The sequence below is a fragment of the Poecilia latipinna genome, unplaced genomic scaffold (genome assembly GCF_001443285.1).
Source record: "Poecilia latipinna isolate Pla-1442-1.1 unplaced genomic scaffold, P_latipinna-1.0 Scaffold560, whole genome shotgun sequence".
Classification (NCBI taxonomy): Eukaryota; Metazoa; Chordata; class Actinopteri; order Cyprinodontiformes; family Poeciliidae; genus Poecilia; species Poecilia latipinna.
The window spans coordinates 429925-447371 of record NW_015113176.1 but is presented as its reverse complement, the minus strand read 5'-3'; the positions used below and the strand labels follow the sequence as shown (position 1 = coordinate 447371).

General features: G+C 42.2%; 5 protein-coding genes across 5 annotated transcripts; 3 read left to right on the top strand and 2 right to left on the bottom strand.

Moving 5' to 3' along the window:
* Nucleotides 1–8: 8 nt before the first annotated feature.
* On the top strand, nt 9–828 carry LOC106953109 (histone H4-like). Its single transcript, XM_015041665.1, has one exon. The coding sequence runs from the start codon at nt 414–416 to the stop codon at nt 792–794; it is 381 nt and encodes a 126-aa protein (XP_014897151.1). The 5' UTR covers nt 9–413; the 3' UTR covers nt 795–828.
* Nucleotides 829–2074: 1246 nt separating this feature from the next.
* Nucleotides 2075–2815, top strand: LOC106953110 (histone H2B 1/2-like). Its single transcript, XM_015041666.1, has one exon. The coding sequence runs from the start codon at nt 2307–2309 to the stop codon at nt 2679–2681; it is 375 nt and encodes a 124-aa protein (XP_014897152.1). The 5' UTR covers nt 2075–2306; the 3' UTR covers nt 2682–2815.
* An 89-nt stretch (nt 2816–2904) lies between these two features.
* On the bottom strand, nt 2905–4529 carry LOC106953108 (histone H3). The gene has a single exon (XM_015041664.1). The coding sequence runs from the start codon at nt 3990–3992 to the stop codon at nt 3582–3584; it is 411 nt and encodes a 136-aa protein (XP_014897150.1). The 5' UTR covers nt 3993–4529; the 3' UTR covers nt 2905–3581.
* An 87-nt stretch (nt 4530–4616) lies between these two features.
* LOC106953107 (histone H1-like) lies at nt 4617–7543 on the bottom strand. Its single transcript, XM_015041663.1, has one exon. It carries the CDS (start codon nt 5558–5560, stop codon nt 4955–4957), a length of 606 nt encoding a protein of 201 aa, XP_014897149.1. The 5' UTR covers nt 5561–7543; the 3' UTR covers nt 4617–4954.
* Nucleotides 7544–7718: 175 nt separating this feature from the next.
* On the top strand, nt 7719–10190 carry LOC106953106 (gastrula zinc finger protein XlCGF17.1-like). Its single transcript, XM_015041661.1, has 2 exons — nt 7719–7985; nt 8930–10190. Exons 1-2 carry the CDS (start codon nt 7817–7819, stop codon nt 9883–9885), a joined length of 1125 nt encoding a protein of 374 aa, XP_014897147.1. The 5' UTR covers nt 7719–7816; the 3' UTR covers nt 9886–10190.
* Nucleotides 10191–17447: the final 7257 nt, after the last annotated feature.

Here is a 17447-nt window from a genome sequence, read left to right as displayed (position 1 = left end):
GAAATTCACATGTCATAATTTTAGCAAGTTATGTACTTTTTCAACATGTTTGCTAATTTCAAAAGACGGCCACAAGTTTGCTGCTTCAAAGTAGGCAAAATGCAGTAATTTTACTGGACGGTTCCTAATAATTTTGAGAAGGTTGGAACTGTTGGTTGGTTGATGAGAGGAAAACAGACAATTGGGATTTATTGCGGTCAAATTAATTTTTGTTTTGTTTCTATGTTGCTTTTATTTCCACATGAAATCACGAGGAGACTTTGAGACGTGACAACTCCGCAGGTACTTCCTAGTTTGACGGTGTTTTATTTTCCAATCCAATTCTCTGAGCGGAAATGTGTCCGCTGGAAGTTGGCAACTTGAGGCGGAAGTAGAAACGTGTCTGGTCGACTGTCGTCACTTAGGTCCGCGACATGTATTTAAATCCGGACGCTCAGCCTTCCGGGGTCAGTGTATCGTCATCGACTCACAACGAGAGAATCATGAGTGGCCGTGGAAAGGGAGGCAAGGGACTCGGGAAGGGCGGCGCCAAGCGGCACCGTAAAGTCCTCCGCGATAACATCCAGGGCATCACCAAGCCCGCCATCCGCCGCCTGGCTCGCCGCGGCGGAGTCAAGCGTATCTCCGGCCTGATCTACGAGGAGACCCGCGGCGTGTTGAAGGTGTTCCTGGAGAACGTGATCCGTGACGCCGTGACGTACACGGAGCACGCCAAGAGGAAGACTGTGACCGCCATGGACGTGGTGTACGCCCTGAAGAGGCAGGGCCGCACCCTGTACGGCTTCGGAGGCTAAATCTGACCCGACCACAAACAAACAAAACAAACAACGGCTCTTTTAAGAGCCACCCACACTTCTCAAGACATGCTTCCTCCGTTTTACACTGGTCTATTAACAACACTTGAAATAATCAGATGTGGCTTGTTTGTTTGGACTGACCGGATGCAGGGGCTTTTCATTTCGGGCCGTATCAAAAACCTGAATGTTCTTAAAGGGCCGGTTGTGCCAGAATGTAAAAAACCCACTAAGCTGTTAAAATATCAATGAAGGCTGTTTGTGTCAGTTTCTTCAAATCAAATATTGAACATCTCGTCACACTGACCAGCCCGTCCAGGATTTTGTGAATGCCTGTGGTTTGTTTTTGCTAGTATATGATGCTAAATGTAACTGTTATTACTCGCCATATTGGTCACGGACAATAGCTTGACATCAAGTAGGGCTGAGGCAGCAGTCACTTAACCTTTGTGTCCAGAAATGGGGTCCAACCGACCCCACACACATAAAACTTGTATCATTTGCCTCAGTCCTCTCACGCACAAGGGTTAAACCCAGTGTTTTCAGACAATTTCAAGAAGAATTTTCATTAAGAATCAGGAAATGTGGGGATCTGTTGATTTTGTGTGGATTTTGTATGAATTTTGCAGATTTGTGAATAACTGGAGGGACTAATTGATGTAATCTGGAGCCTAAGGGGCCACATAAAAAGCTGTGGCGGGCCAGATTCGGCCCCCCGGCCTCCAGCTCTAACAGATTTTGTATTCTCTGCCTGATTTCCTGGAGCTCCTCGTGAAATTCTTGAGAAATAAACTTTCTGCCATAAACCTGTTCAATAAACTCACCTGACGTCATTATAACCAACCCTCTACAAAAGCTACATTAACATCATATTTGCATCTGAACATGACTAAATAAATGTAGTTTATGTGTTTTATATCGCATCATGCATGATTTGAGACAAGCTGGAGGCCTAAAAGGCCAGTTTAAGTCAAGAGGCTCCTTGAGATTATTAGTAAAGTCTTGGATTAGCCAGTGGACGTTTTATATATATATTTTTGTATGACTTTAATTTACCATGTCACTGTCTCAGTGAACTTTTGGTTGTGTTTTAGTTTGGCGTAGTGCTGTGACCACGTCAAAGCCAACTGTGAGCCATCAGTAAGAGGAAAATGTGACTTTAGGAAGTGCTTTCAGATGTCGTTATCCGGTGATGTTTAAATATTTCAGCTCTGTTTTATATCAGAGGCGAGCGAGGATACAAATACAGCCGTAAGCGAGTTGAAGCATTTGAGTCCCCAGGTCGGCAATGACGGGTAGAAAGCGGCCGGTGATGAAGTCGTGAACCGGAGAAGCCGAAGCAGGGCTCAGACAACAGAGACGCGACAGCCAACGGCCGCTTGGAGCGCGTGACGAGCTGAGCCAATGAGATCGAGGCGACGGCACAGTGAGATTAGCGTGCAGCCTGCATAAGAGGCGTCCCTGCGCCTGCGCACTTCATTCGCTGTCCCTGTTTCCCAGGAAGTCGTGAGGATGCCCGAACCCGCCAAGTCTGCGCCCAAGAAGGGCTCCAAGAAAGCCGTGACCAAGACGGCCGGCAAAGGAGGCAAGAAGAAGAGAAAGACCAGGAAGGAGAGCTACGCCATCTACGTGTACAAGGTGCTGAAGCAGGTCCACCCCGACACCGGTATCTCGTCCAAGGCCATGAGCATCATGAACTCCTTCGTCAACGACATCTTCGAGCGCATCGCCTCCGAGGCGTCCCGCCTGGCTCACTACAACAAGCGCTCCACCATCACCTCCAGGGAGATCCAGACGGCCGTGCGCCTCCTGCTGCCCGGAGAACTGGCCAAGCACGCCGTGTCCGAGGGCACCAAGGCGGTCACAAAGTACACCAGCTCCAAGTAAACCTGCCGCTTGCCACCAACACAACAACGGCCCTTTTAAGGGCCACACAAATGGACCTAGAGAAAAGCCTGTCTGATCGGAACCTTTGCTTGTGTTCATTTCACTTTAACCGTCTAAAATAAAAGGCTTAAGCCCTTACTGTTTTGCCCTACTTCGGGTGCATAGCAGGTTTCCTGAAGGTGAACAAACTCATTTTATACATCAGATTTTAACCTGGAGAGCTTTATAACTCCAGTGATGTTAAGCTTTGTAAATATTTCTTAGCTCTTGGCGCTTTTTAAATCCGCCCTAAATGAAAGATCTCCAGATGTTGATCCAGTTCTACATATGTTGAAATCAATGTTGTTGTAGTCTTCCTATTGTCATGTTAAATAATGTGATATCCATGCTGAAGCCAGTGTTTCAGTCCAGGTATAACGACATCTAGTCCTGAAAATGCCGCAGCTTGGTTTATTTGCAAGGTTTTAGTGAAGTTCTCCTTGCCTTATTGTTGAGTTCGTTTATAAAAATTAAATGCAGATTTTTAAAGTGGGCGGGTTTGTGTCTTTTAAAGTGACGTAGAGTGAAGCAAGCAGCTGAATTAGGCGGTTAAATCAATTCTGTTTTCCTAATGGATGAAGGAGAGTTTGTTCTTCAGTCCGAGTGGATAATTACTGTGTTTTAACAGCGCCAGTAGGTGGCAGCAATTGCAGCGATTCGTGTTCTCGTTTATTACAGAGGAGGCTCGTTTCCCCTGTCCAGATATAATGCTGTAAATGTTTTACTGAAGTGCATCATGTTGGTGTGTGTAGACAGCTTCGGCTAAATGTCGTCAGTACAAAGCAGGAAGTTTGTCCTTGTCGGCACGTCGGTGGCTCTTAAAAGAGCCGTTGGTTCCGTGTGGAGGCCGGGTGAGTTTTCTTAAGCCCTCTCTCCGCGGATGCGGCGGGCCAGCTGGATGTCTTTGGGCATGATGGTGACCCTCTTGGCGTGGATGGCGCACAGGTTGGTGTCCTCGAAGAGACCCACCAGGTAGGCCTCGCTGGCCTCCTGCAGAGCCATGACGGCGGAGCTCTGGAAGCGCAGGTCGGTCTTGAAGTCCTGGGCGATCTCTCGCACCAGGCGCTGGAAGGGCAGCTTGCGGATGAGCAGCTCGGTGGATTTCTGGTAGCGGCGGATCTCTCGCAGAGCCACGGTACCGGGCCTGTAGCGGTGAGGCTTCTTCACTCCGCCGGTGGCCGGGGCGCTCTTGCGGGCGGCCTTGGTGGCCAGCTGCTTCCTGGGCGCCTTCCCTCCGGTGGACTTACGGGCGGTCTGCTTGGTTCGGGCCATCGCGCTTACTCGCTTTTCTGCTTCACGTTTTGCACTGGTGAACGGATGAATGCTCCGGGCGGGCGGCGGGGCTTTATAAGGACGCTGGGGGCGCGAGGGAGCTTCTGATTGGCTCACATTGCTGACGTAGTGAAACGCAGCGGACTCGGCTATTGGTTAGATTTGAAATTTCAAAATAAAGCGCCATGGAAATCTAACTAACAAAAGAGGAGGCGTTTACAGTTTCAGGGAAAACAAAGTTGGATTTTCGATCGACGGATCCTTATTACAAAATGCTTTGCTTTTTAACTGCAATGCTCAGTATTAAAATGATTGAGGACATCAATCATTATATAATATATGTGCACAATCTCAGTAAAACGGATCCAGATTCATGTCTGTGAAAATTAAATCAGTTCTTTTCATTTCAAAAGGTTCAGTGATCTGGCCAACAGCTAAGAAGTGAATATAAATGAAGACGGGCTCAGTAATCTGATTGTATCAGTACTTTACATGCTCCTCTGTAAAAAAAAAAAAAAAGTAAAAACAATAATTTAATGAAAACTGTTCACTGTGGTGCTGATCCATGGGATGAGTCATAATTTCATCGTGCATGTTACCGTGAGCTGAATGAAAGCAGATCCATTTTTTTGCAATCAAGAGTAAAATCGTTTGTAGGTGAAAATCCCACTAGTTGAACTGGACTGAGTTGCGATAGAGTAAAATGCAACATTGTAAGCAGTTGAACCCAGTGAGAAATGTTACAAATTTGCTACTAATATGTGACAATGTTGGATAAATTTTGTTACATTGTTACTTACATTTAACATCGTCACCTATTTGTAAGATTGCTGCTTCTATACAACATTGTTCCAAGTGCAGCATGGAGTAACTACACAGCGTGAGGAACGATGCCTTAATGCGTGGAGGTGGTGGCTCTGAAAAGAGCCTTTGGTGCATGAAGCAGTGTTGGGGGCAGATGTTCACTTCTTGGCCTTCTTGGCTGCGGGCTTTTTGGCTGGCGCTTTCTTGGCCGCGGGCTTCTTGGCGGCCTTCGGCTTCTTGGCGGCGGCGGCGGCCTTCTTGGGGCTCTTCTTGGGCACCTTTTTGGCGGCCGCGGCGGCTTTCTTGGCCGGGGCCTTCTTCGGGGACTTCTTGGCCGCTGCCGCCGCTTTCTTGGCGGCGGGTTTCTTGGGGGTGCTGGCCTTCTTGGCGGCGGGCTTCTTGGCCTTGGCCGGAGCCTTCTTCTTCACCACCTTCTTGGCCGGCTTGGCCGCTTTGGGCTCCTTCTTGGCGAGCTTGAACGAGCCGGAGGCCCCGGTGCCTTTCGTCTGGCTCAGGGTTCCTCCGGTCACCAGCTTGGTGACGGCCGTGTTGATGCGCTTGTTGGCCTTGGCCACATCCACGCCCTTCCCGGCCAGCACCTTCTTCAGCGCCGCCAGAGAAACTCCCTTGCGCTCCTTCGAGTCGGCCACGGCGGCCACGATCAGCTTGGACAGGCTGGGTCCGTCCTTCTTGGCCCGGGGAGCGGACTTCTTCTTCGGAGCTTTCGCCGGGGCTTTCACCGCTGCTGGAGCTTCTTCTGCCATCTTTCTCACTCAATCTTCCTCTCAACGTGTCCGGCTCAGAGCAGGAGGCGGCACTTATAACATCCATGAGAACCGTGAAGAGACAACTCAGCCCGCGCGCTCTGCTGCTGCCTCAAACATGGCCACACTTGTGTTTTCTCCGCTTCGTTTTACGATCAAAATCACAAACTAATTCAACCCTTGGCACGTGAATCTTAAGGTAACCGGAAGAAAACCCTCCTGTCTGAACACTAACCTCTGGTTTGGTTCGCAGGACTTTCTCTTTTCCTCCCAGGACCCTTCGGACCTGTCACACACGCTGTGATTTTCGGCAGCGAGCGCCGGGTTTTCTACACATTTCGTCTCCTAAAATACATAAAATCGCTTCACACAAACTATAAATCTGTTATTTCCGTTAGCAGAGGCATGTTGGAGCATAGTACAGGTGAAAATATCGCGCTAGAGCCTTTTGTTGGATCGCTACGGGCGAGCTTTTTGCTGCCAGTAAACACACGGACGCTGTCGGTGAATAAGCCGGTCAGGGCTCATTTCTCCGGAGCAGTCCTCTCTTCCTTCACACATTTGGTCAACACGGAGGACTGACTGCGGACTCAAGCCGCTTTCTGAGTCACAAATCTAACAAATCAGTCTTTGCTCTTCCTAAATACCAAATAAAAACAACTGAGTAATCTTACTGCTTAGCTTTTCTTTGTCTGTGATCTGATTGATCACCTTCACTCGCTAAAACAAAACAGTCCATCTATAATTCAACAAGATTTTTTGGGAAATTGTTTATTTTGAGGTCATCATTTTTATTTGTTTTCCCAGAGTTTTCTTTTGGTCTTGCCATTGCGCACAGATTTTTACATTTATTGATTTGATCATGATTCTTTAACCGTTAAAACGAAAACTTTGTGCATTTGTCTTTTATTCTGCTTAAGTGGGATTTTTTTTAAAGCTCATGTTTAATTAGTGACCTTTCTTTAACATTCACATAAAGGTGCATTTCATCCTTTTAGCTGCTTTTCTTAGTGCACATGTGGACAGCGTCATTTGGTTTTTTATTTATGTTGAACATTTTTTTCTTATGTCTCAAACTATGACCTCTGTGTTGCTTTGCCCTCTCCAGAATACCTGCCCGGTTGTCTGTGAACTTATTTCTGCAGCTCTTGCAGTCGATGCCTTATTAAATCTCCTCCGTCGTTCTAACAGTTTGTTTACAGGACTTGCTGAAGTTGTTCTGCATCAACGTCCCTTTGCCTTCGGAAACCTTCCAGGACGTACCGCCGCTCAAAGGCATTTCCACAGCATGATGCTGCCACCACCATGCTTCCCTGTTGCTGCTACTTCTCTGTTTATTTCCAGTATTTGTTGGTCATCAGAAGCGGCCACTTGGATCAACAAGTCCATAAATGAGGCTTTTCTGTTCGGGGGACGACTGTGGATCCTGGAGGCGACGCTTAAAATTAATATACATCACTTTACTAGAATAAAACAATTATTTGCTATTCTAATTTTTGATATCTACATTTTGGCTATGCCAGAATAATTTAAATAAACAGAAATAAACATTGAACTATACCAGTCTCTGTGAGATTAACCAGTGTTTTTTCTTTCCTTTTTGATTTCAAGTACCAAATAAATCAACATCAGGCGATTTTGCCTTCCTGATTAAAATACAGTTCCTGTATGAAGGAGATCTCTCCTGCCCATAACCATCAACATTTACAAAAGAAATCTTTATGAAACTTGAATCATATGAGTCACAACAAAATCGACTTTTCCTTTGGGATCAATACATGTTTTTATTTAATATTTGACTTTATGAACAACCATCTTTGCCAAGTAACCTTTGTGACTGGCCGTCTTACAGCTGGCCATTCTGTGGATCAAAATGTATCATTTTTACAAGAATCCTTTGTTCATTAACTAATGTTTGGGTCTCTATTATGCCAGAATAATCAGAAACAAACGTTCAACTATATCAACGACATGACATTGATCAACACATCAACGTTTTTTAAAATATTTTTTTTTCAATTCAATTACCAAATAAAGCAGCTTTTTCATGCATTATTTTCGCAGCGCTCTAACTGGCCTGACGAAGACAATACCCCTCCTCACCAGTTGGTGGCGGCAGGGCGCCATGAGGTTCACTGTTCAGAAGAAGAAGAATCAGTAGAACCGACAGAGAAACAATGCGAACATTGGTTTGGGGCTGCTGTTAGCTTGTGTGCAGACAGTTTGCTTAGCTTTGCGGCTTGTTTTGCGGCCGTAATGGCGGCTCTTCGCGGCTTCAGGGAGTTTCTGACGCAGCGGCTGGCGGCGGCCGGGGAAGAAGTGCTTTCTGCGTGTGAAGACACCGTGGTTCGGTGTGAGGAGCAGAGCCGTCTTCAGCAGAAGATGATCGATGTTATGAAGTCCGAGTTCGATGCGCAGAGAGCAGGTAGGGAAAATATGTCACGTCTGTTCTTTGGTGATGAACTGAAACCAGAATTTAGTTGGTTTCGGGGCTGAGGTCATCTGTTCCCGCTCCATAATGGGAACAGATTCATTTACCTGCAAGGCTTTCACTGTGTTTATTCCTCTCATCGTGATCAACAAATCACGTGGCTTTGACAACATTTGGTTTCCTTCAGAAGCAGAAAGGAACTCCATAAGAGCTCACCTTCTCCTTCATATTTCTCTCCAATCCCTCCTTGCACGTTAACCTTGCTTGGGGAGTTGCTGAGGAGTACGGTGTGCGTGTTAGGACATTCACAGGAAAACATCAAACCATTGTTTAAACGGCATCAGAATAAAAACAAAGAAAAACCAGCTTCACACTAAAAGGCCTCAGCAGCACCGTTAACGCTAGCTACAGTGAATTAGCGAAACAAAAACAGCAGCACGCTAATGTAGATTATCCTAGAAGATTAGCTTTCCTTCCATGATTAGCTTCACTTTTTAGCTAACCTTCAATAATGTTTTGCCGCCACCCAAACATTTTCCACTCATTGGAAACTACTTTCCCTCTATTTGAGGCTGAACTGTTTTGGTTTGATCAAAGAAATGATACAAAGCTCAAAACAAGTCAATTTTATCATAATCCTCCTGTTCAAAGAGGAACTGCAAAAGCAAAGGAGGTGGATTAGCAGAGATGCTAACAGCTAATCATGTGATCCAGGACCTGTTACTGCGGAATATCGTCTCTGCTGCCTGGATGTCGAGCCGTTAGCGTGTCATGGTGGTCATGAGGCTGTCACACAGCAACAGTCTTCAGTCAGAGGCCTCCTCACAATCAATGCAAGACCGACTGCTATTGGAAATCCTTCCTGCCCACAGCATCACTGTCCACAATAATCTTTGAAGATACTTGAATGACTGAATTTTCTTGTCCCTTTTTTTTAGACCTTCGGGAACAACGTGACATTAAAGAAGAAGAAGAGAAGTTTGTGCCTGATGAGCAGCTTTCTAACGAGGAGAGGAGTCCCACTTCTGATGAGAAGATTATAAAAGAGGAAGAGGATTATCCAGAGGCAACACCCATTAAGGAGGAAGACCAGGAAGTGCCCTGCACCAGCAAACAGGGACAGCAGGTACAGCTGAAGAGTGTGGAGAGTCAGTCTGATCCAGAGTCTCTGAAACCCGACGCCTCCAGGAAGAAGAACCTCTGCAGGGCAAAGGCGAGCTTCTGCGACATTTGTGGCCAGGCTCTAACGAAGCTCGGTTTGGATCGCCACATGAGGACTCACACGGGCAGGAAGCCGCTTTCCTGCAAAAGCTGTGGACAAATCTTCCGGCTCCGTCTGTCTTTGGAAGTCCACATGAGAACCCACGCCGGGACGAAGGCGCACGCTTGCAAGACTTGCGGGAAAACGTTCAGACGAAGCGACCACCTTAAACTCCACACGAGAACCCACGGCGACAAGAAGCTGTACCTCTGCAACGTCTGCGGAAAAAGCATGGCCGACCCGTCGGCTTTCAGGAGGCACGTGACCATCCACACGGACGAGAAACCGCACGCCTGCAAAATCTGCGGCGAGAAGTTCAAACACAGCAACACCCTGCTGTGCCACCGGAGGGCGCACTCGGGCGAGCGGCCGTACGTCTGCCGCTTGTGCGGCAACAAGTTCGTCAACGCCTCGAAGCTGAAGCGACACATGATGTCGCACACGGGCGACAAACCTCACGCCTGCGAGCACTGCGGGAAGAGATTCATCCGCCTGCACCAGATGAAGGATCACGTGAGGAGGCACACCGGGGAGAAACCGTTCGACTGCGACACGTGTGGGAAAAAATTCAGCAGCAGCACCGAACTGAGAGCTCACACCAAAACTCACACAGGTGAGACGTCGCAGACATAGACGAGCTGCTGTCGCTTTGTTGAGAAGGTTTGGATCAGAAACAAAAACTCTGGGCCAATATCGCCATAAAAACATGTTTCTTTGTTTTCACCACCAGTGAAGCAGCTGATCTGACGATTTATAACCTGGAGGTACATCTTTACTGGGTTTATAAAGAATCATTAATAGAATAATCCTCTGATAATGAGATTCAGTCCCATTAGTGAACTGGGATGGTTTTCCTAAGATTTATCTGTATTTTCTTTTCTTTTTCCAGATTGATATTGAAGTTTATATAAATATATAATTAAATACATTGTTTGTTTTTTTGTTTTGTTTTTTTTACTGAAGTTGTCCAGGAGATATTAGTAAACAAACATTTTCAGTTTCATTCTTATAAAATCATAAGAACTAATAATCCAACAATTATGTCTTAAATTTTTTTTTTATGATTTCTGGTAATTTGTGACCCTGACTTTGGGAATTACAGGACTCTACTTCCTGTATATTAATGATGCAAAATAAAAGAAATACTTTTAACATCAGTTTGTTTTCTCTTTACTGAGATGGAGTTTAATATAGTTATTGCTTAAATTTGCAGACAGTAATTCTACTTAATTTCCACTGAATTTGCTTTAGTTTATGACTTCAGTTGTTTATTGCTCAAAAATGTTAAACTAAAATCTGCTTCAGAGGCAATACAAGGAGAAAACCAAGAAATAATCATTTAATCTTTGATATTTTATTGATGATTTGATCAATAAGACAGGCAATAAACACTGGCAGAGAAGTGATGAATTGAGCTGAAACTGGGTCAAATTCTCCTGCAGTTTTCTCATACTTCTCTCTAATATTTGTAAAAAATCCAATTTAATCCTGATGTAAATATTAAAATGGAGAACACAAACAGTTTGAGATTTGATGTTTGATTTGTTTTTATCATTCTTGGTTTTGACCACAAGAGGGCGACTCTGTCTCATATTTTTCTCACTTAAAGCATTAAATAGTAGAGATACTTGAGTGAGGCTGCAGTTTTTCTGTTGGGTTATGAAATTTTTTAAATATTCTGTGGACTTTCTTGGCATCTGATATATGAAAAAGTCAAACCTCAGTTTCGGAGCAGCAGCATCTCATACCTTAAATGTTCCACTTTGCAGGAGTTCAGACATGATGCTCCATCCTCATTATTTAGTTCATTTCAGTGCAGCAACTTTACTCTGAACCATTCACAGATGACTGACTGCCTCACCTTATCAGGAAGCAGTTCTGCCTCTTCTCTCCCTAATCTCGTTCTTTCAGTCTCTGCCTTCGACTCGTGGCCACAGGATGTAGATTGGACTTTGATCATGACGGATGGCTCCAGTCGACATGCTGCCTCCCAAACAGACACGTGGAAACTTTCTGGATCCTAAAAAATCAGGAGAGAAAATGCTCTGAGGGTTTTAAATGTTCATCTTCTGTGGCTGAACCTGAATTTCTTCTATTTTTAGTTTTCTGGAGAAATATGTTGTCAGAGTTCAAGTTGCTTTGTGTCACATTTTGATTTATGACTCAGTTGAAATTTGCACCATGGGGATTTGTTCCTTAAAGCAACCAGTCCGACTCCAAATGCACTTTCTGTTGCTCTTGACCTTTTTCAAGTTCATTTTTACCTTCAAATGGGTTTACAATAGTTTTGGATTTTTCATTATACTTTGGTTTGTTGTGACTTTTTTTGTTAAATTCTTACTTAAACTTAAGTTTTAGAGTGTGTTTGCTAGTTTCTATGAGTTAAATATTTAGTTTTACTTTAATTTTTATTAGATAAATTAGTAGTCCAGTTTTTTCATACTTCAGTTAAATTTTAGGTTCAGAATTCAAACAGGTTGTGATTATGCAGTAATGAACACTCAACAGAAGACACCTTTAAAAAAACGTATTCAACTGAATTTGGTGGAGGGATTTTCACAGCTTTTGCTGCCGCCATTTTTCGGATTAGCGTTTGTGCCGCCAAGAGCAGGAGTGCCGTAATTTGCCACAGTTGACGTAAACTGCTTGTGTCGGGGAAAATCAATGTCACATCGGATCGAAACTCGAAAATGAATGGTATTATACCTATAATTGTAGCATGTTTTCGTTCGTTTGATAAACGCAAGATATAGTTGCAGTTACTTTTTCTCCAGTATATTTTTTATTTATTTCAGTTGTTTCTAAGTTTTAGTTTTTGTCATTTCCTTAGTTTTCGTTAACAACAGCCTTGCTTTAAATACAACCACGTTCAGTAATTTATAGGTTTAGTTTATAAGACTAATAGTGTATTTTGTTAACACGTTGTTCCAGGTTTAATGTGAGGCATTTTAAACCGTTTGAGCTGTTTAGTAAGAAGCTCCAGAGTCTAGTTTAATCACAAGCCAAACACAATCTTTTACACGCAGTGACAAGTTAAAGCTATAAAATCTGCTCCTTTGAAACGACTTTTCCAATAAAACAGCTCCATTCTTCGAGTCGGCCCAACCTTCTCTCTTGTTCCATTATGTTTTATTAAACAAAACACCCACAATCTCATTTTTGCTACATAAAAAATATATTGTGGCCTTTATCGCCTTAAATTATTCAGCGCATCTTGTCACAAACGGAGCCTCAGGACAGAGAAAATGTTCACTCCTGTCACCAGCATGGTACATATGAACGAGTCGCAGTTTTTACGAGCAGCGCAGGACACTGAGCCGCTTCCTGCGGATGAATACTTTTTTTTTTTTTTTTTGGGTGGCTCTGATTGTGGATTAGCATCGAAACTAAACTGGCAACATCCACTGCAAGCAATCCCTGCAGGGCAATTTGAGGGAGCAAGCCGCACACAGTGCAGAGTTCATCCCGGGTTGTTCACAGGCTGTAAAAGGCAGCGGCTGTAATCAGAGAGCACCGTGTTTTCCGCAGCGCAGTAATTCATCAAAGTGACGGCTGCCAATGAGTCTCCGTCAGCCGATCAGTCATTTCTCTACCTGCTCTTTGTTTCACAGCTGTCTGATGAAATGTTTCAGCAGCTGCAGATCCATACGGATGCTTTTTCCTGCACAGTTTGGAGTTTGCTAAAGATAAAAATAAAAGTAAGGAGAAAAAAATAAAAAACAATGAGATCAGCTGAGTTGCCATTAGAATTAGCCAAATTTATCTTTTATTTTATTTCATTTTTTAAGTTTTTCGTTTTGTGTTTTGCACTAGGATGAGATGTAATTCCCAAAACTGCGTTTGGAAACTGTTTTCACTTTACTCCAGTCATGTGATCAACAACCGGATGTTATTACTGGCAGAAACGACGAAGAATACAAGAGGAAGTGGTAGAAGGATGATGGATTGTTTTTGTTTTTTGAGACAATGCAGCTGCCTCCACCAGATCTCTCACAGCATCACACAGTTCATAGAAAGTTGTTCATCATTCCAGCATGTTGAATCCATAACCCTTCTGAATAAGTGTATTCACTCAGTTAGTGTGATTTATTTATTTATTTATTTTTTAATGGAAACATCACAATTGTGAGAATGTGATTTTGTTTTTCGACAGCAGAATATAGATAAAGATTTGTGCACATTTGTAATGAAAACGCAGTTAATGAGTTAAACACGTTTCTTCAGATCTACTCAGATTCAAGACGTTTAATCTTCTGGTGAATCCATTCTTTATTGTTATGCTCAGTTCAGTTAATTTATATATCGCCAATTCACAATAAATGCCAACTTGAGGCACTTTACTAAATTAATCCAAGTTATCAAATGGTACAGTAAGTTAAATTAATTATTCAAAGGAATTAAAAAGTTTCTAAGGAAACTCAGCAGAGCATCGAGTTGTTGACGTCCTCGCTCCTACTGGACGACCAACAGCAGAAAGTCACATGGTGAACCCCAAGGTCCAATTCTAGGACCCTCATATTCAATATTCTCCCACCAGCTCAGGAAATAATATTAGCTGCCATAATCACGCAGCCACAGTTGGTGCCTGTATCATGATTTATTTTGTTTTCATGTTTTTATGATTTAACTCTTTGAATTGCCCTGTTGCTGAAATGTGCTGCACAAATAAACTTTGATTTGAGTTTGAGTTCTGGGTTTCATATTTTAGTTGTTTTCTTTTGTTTAGTTGTAGTTTTTCCATGTGTAGTTCCACTAATCACCTCCTCAGTATTTATGAGCCAGCCAGTTTCTGTCACTCTTTGCCAGATCACTTGCTCTCTCTCTAGTGACCCATTTTGTTCCATTTTTGTTCTGTTACTATTTCTGACTCCAGTTATTCCTAATTTTTAAAAATTATTTCTGTATTGATGTCAATAAATCTTCTCTATATCGTTTTGTTTCGTTTTGTCACAAAGCAGATCAATGACGGCGTTTTTATGCAGTGAGGGAGTTACACGTCCCAATCTGCTGGATCTGGAATAATAACAATGTTAAAATCACTTTTCTGGACATTTGTGTCTATTTTTAAAGCCAAATATATTTTTCAGAGCGGAGCAATAAAGTAAGAGTCTGTGAAAGCACAGGCAGTGGGATGTAAATTAAATAACGCTGAATGGCAGGACGATAATCTGGAGCTATTCAATTCAGAATATTATTTACTGGTTTGTGATGTAATGTTTACTGTAACTGAACATAAGAGGAAAGAATAAAAGTGTATTTCAATAAAAAAAATTGCAGGAATATTTAAGACGAGCTGTTAGTTGATGATTGCTGTTCAGCAGTCAGTTTTTTAGAGCTTCAGCCAGCTGTAGTCGCTCCTTCTTTGATTTATATTTCTCTCTGACAGGATCCCTGATTGGAAAATCGATCGGTAATGGATCAAACAGGTCTGCATTCATCTTCTGTGCAATTATGGAAGCAACAAATTGAGCGACTCTTAAAGTCCATTAAGGAGCACATCAAATATCAGTGCAGCACCAGCGCGGGACTTGTTAGCAGCGCAGCTGGGAGTGATTACTTACATCACAGATATCCATCTCTGGTTGTGTAATGAGATCTTATCAGGTCTGAGGAGGAAAATATTATTGGAAAAAAATGATTGCAGCAGTCAAGATCTCTTGATGAAATGTTGCACTTAACAGATCCGGTTAGCTTTTAAAGGTATTCTTACCTGCTGAACTCTTTTAGTTTTTGTGTTTCTTTCTATAGTACAAACATGTTTGTGTTTTATTCTTCAAAATCCTTAAATTCTGGTTTTCTGTTTCAAACAAAACCAGAAAAATAAGCAGAGGATCCTTTCATTTAGCTTTAATTGAAAGTTTATTGAATAAAAATGAGGGTTAAAAATGACTTTCTGATCCAGGTGAATATGAACATGCATGTTTATTGAATTGTACCATGAGCTGTACAGACTGAAAGCAGGAAAGTGATAAAACAAAATAAAACAAAGAAAGAGGAATCTGTAAAAGTGAATGGTTAAAGTTCAAACAGGGCCGTATTTATTTATTTTAAGGCCCAAGGGCAAAACACGACCAATTGGGCCCTTTAATTCTCTTCCCTGATTTTCAACCTGTTTTTTTTTTTTTTGGTTTTGTTTGGTTTTTTATACAATCAGCTTTTTTTCTGCCAAATGATTTTCATCTGAAACTTCTTAATTTTTCATCAACGCATTGAGCATTTCTTTGTCGAGTCACACAATAATATTACCAATGTAGACCTGCTGCTGTTCTTTAATATTATAAAACACAGAAAGTTTGAAAAAATATTTGAAGTATAAAACACATTTTCTTCCTTCCTTCAGTTTTTACTGAGGTTTGTTCCCACATGCTTCTGTGGTCGACTCCCCCTGGTGGTCTGGAGGACTTTGGTTTTGTGGAGCAACTTAGTAGCATTTTATTCTTGCTGTTGTTTTTGCTGCAGTTTCCTTTTTCGCAGAGGAACATTAGGGCCATTCTAGATGGAAGAGCAGTGAATTTCCGACAAAAAAAGAAGACAATTTCAGAAGAAGCTCAGAGGTATTTTTGGAAATACAAGACCATTTCTGAGCTCCAAAAAGTTGGGAATGTGCTGGAAGACATTCCAAAACTTTTATGGGGAAAAAAAGGGAATTTTTGAGTTTCAACAGTCAAACATCTGTGAGAAAAAAAATCAGAAATTTTGAGATTCATCTAAGAAATTCTATAGAAAAATATTTGGAAAAAATCTCGACTGGTGCAATTCAGAATTTTTTTTTTCCAGAAAATTTCAGAAGTTAATCTCCAGATATCTGAGTTTTCTTTGAGTAAATTCTTAACTTCTCAATCTCAGAAGGTTTTTCCAAAAAATTCTTAGGCTAATCTCAAAATTAATGGCCTTAACACTTTTACTTGTATTTTCTTGTGGTTGTAGCATTTTGTCTTTGTTTTTTGCTTTTTTCTGTTGCATATTTTTGCTTGTGTGGTTTAGAGTTTGCATCATTCCTGTGTTTGCAGCTTGTTTCACTGTTTGCATCTGTTGACAGTAATATTTGACATTTTAACTATTAAAATGATTAAAAACATTTTTAGAGAGAGGTTAAAGTATTCACTACTCCTTTTTTTAAAACACATTTAAGGATCTGATTATGAAAACACAATCTGATCTATTAATATCTATTAATTTCTATAATTTCTATTTCTGTTAAAGGTCATTTGAGGGAGTTTCACAGATAATCTAAGCAACTTATTTTAGTCAGCAACTCAGCTTCAGAATGATAAATGCCTCCATTGTCTTCCAGATTTCAGCCTCCGTGGTATAAGAAGTTTATTTAGATCGTATCAACTCTCCCTGGAGGTTTATTAGAGGTGTAAACTGGAGAGTAATGTGAATGGCAGCTCTGACAGCCGAATATTATGTTTGTGCAGATGATTATCCAGCTTTGCTCTTCACTGTCCTTCAGCGGTCCAACAGTCTTATTTACATACTCATAAATCATTCACGTCCAGCTTCCCTCGCGGAAACAGACCCACCTGTGGGTTGTTTAGTAATGAGCTGCTTGAGCGAAAACAGACACATTCCTATGGATTACTTTAATTTGACCAAAGTTAAATAAAACAGCTCTGACCATTCTCATTAAACCATATAAATATACATTCGATGTAACTGTTATTTCTTCAGCAAGCTGAAAGTTTTGTGCATTTTCTGATAAATAACTCAGTAAGATTGGATGGAAAGCATCATTGAAATGGAGTCACTTCTACGATTGAAGGGGCGATAAAATGTCGAATCATCTTTTTTGAGTTTTCCTTCATGTTTTAATATTTTTCTATCATCAAAAACAACCATGGAGTGTTGCTTTGATCTGTTTATCTCTACGGCAACCATTCAGCTGTGCAAAACGCCTGGGTGGACCTAGCTCCACCTTCGAGGCGCAGCTCCTCCCCTACTCAGCTCCTCCAGACTAGCCAGCAGTAATTAGCAAACACCTGGTGGAACTGAGCTCATTATAGGAGCTGCTGCTCAGAGCCACACTGGTAAAAACATTGTTAAAGCATAAATAGAGGAGCCATGTTGGGATGACTTCCTGAGGCGGAGCTTCAGAAAGAGCAGTAGCTTCTTAAAGAGACAGAGGCCCATTTCAAAGCATTACATCAGGAAGTAAATTTTAAGTCACATTTGTTATTCATATATATATATAT

Coding starts and splice junctions, on each gene's coding strand:
- LOC106953107 (XM_015041663.1), bottom strand. CDS start 5,560: ATGGCAGAAGAAGCTCCAGCAGCGGTGAAAGCCCCGGCGAAAGCTCCG.
- LOC106953106 (XM_015041661.1), top strand. CDS start 7,817: ATGGCGGCTCTTCGCGGCTTCAGGGAGTTTCTGACGCAGCGGCTGGCG. Junction 7,986..8,929: donor GTTCGATGCGCAGAGAGCAG/GTAGGGAAAATA, acceptor CCTTTTTTTTAG/ACCTTCGGGAACAACGTGAC.
- LOC106953110 (XM_015041666.1), top strand. CDS start 2,307: ATGCCCGAACCCGCCAAGTCTGCGCCCAAGAAGGGCTCCAAGAAAGCC.
- LOC106953108 (XM_015041664.1), bottom strand. CDS start 3,992: ATGGCCCGAACCAAGCAGACCGCCCGTAAGTCCACCGGAGGGAAGGCG.
- LOC106953109 (XM_015041665.1), top strand. CDS start 414: ATGTATTTAAATCCGGACGCTCAGCCTTCCGGGGTCAGTGTATCGTCA.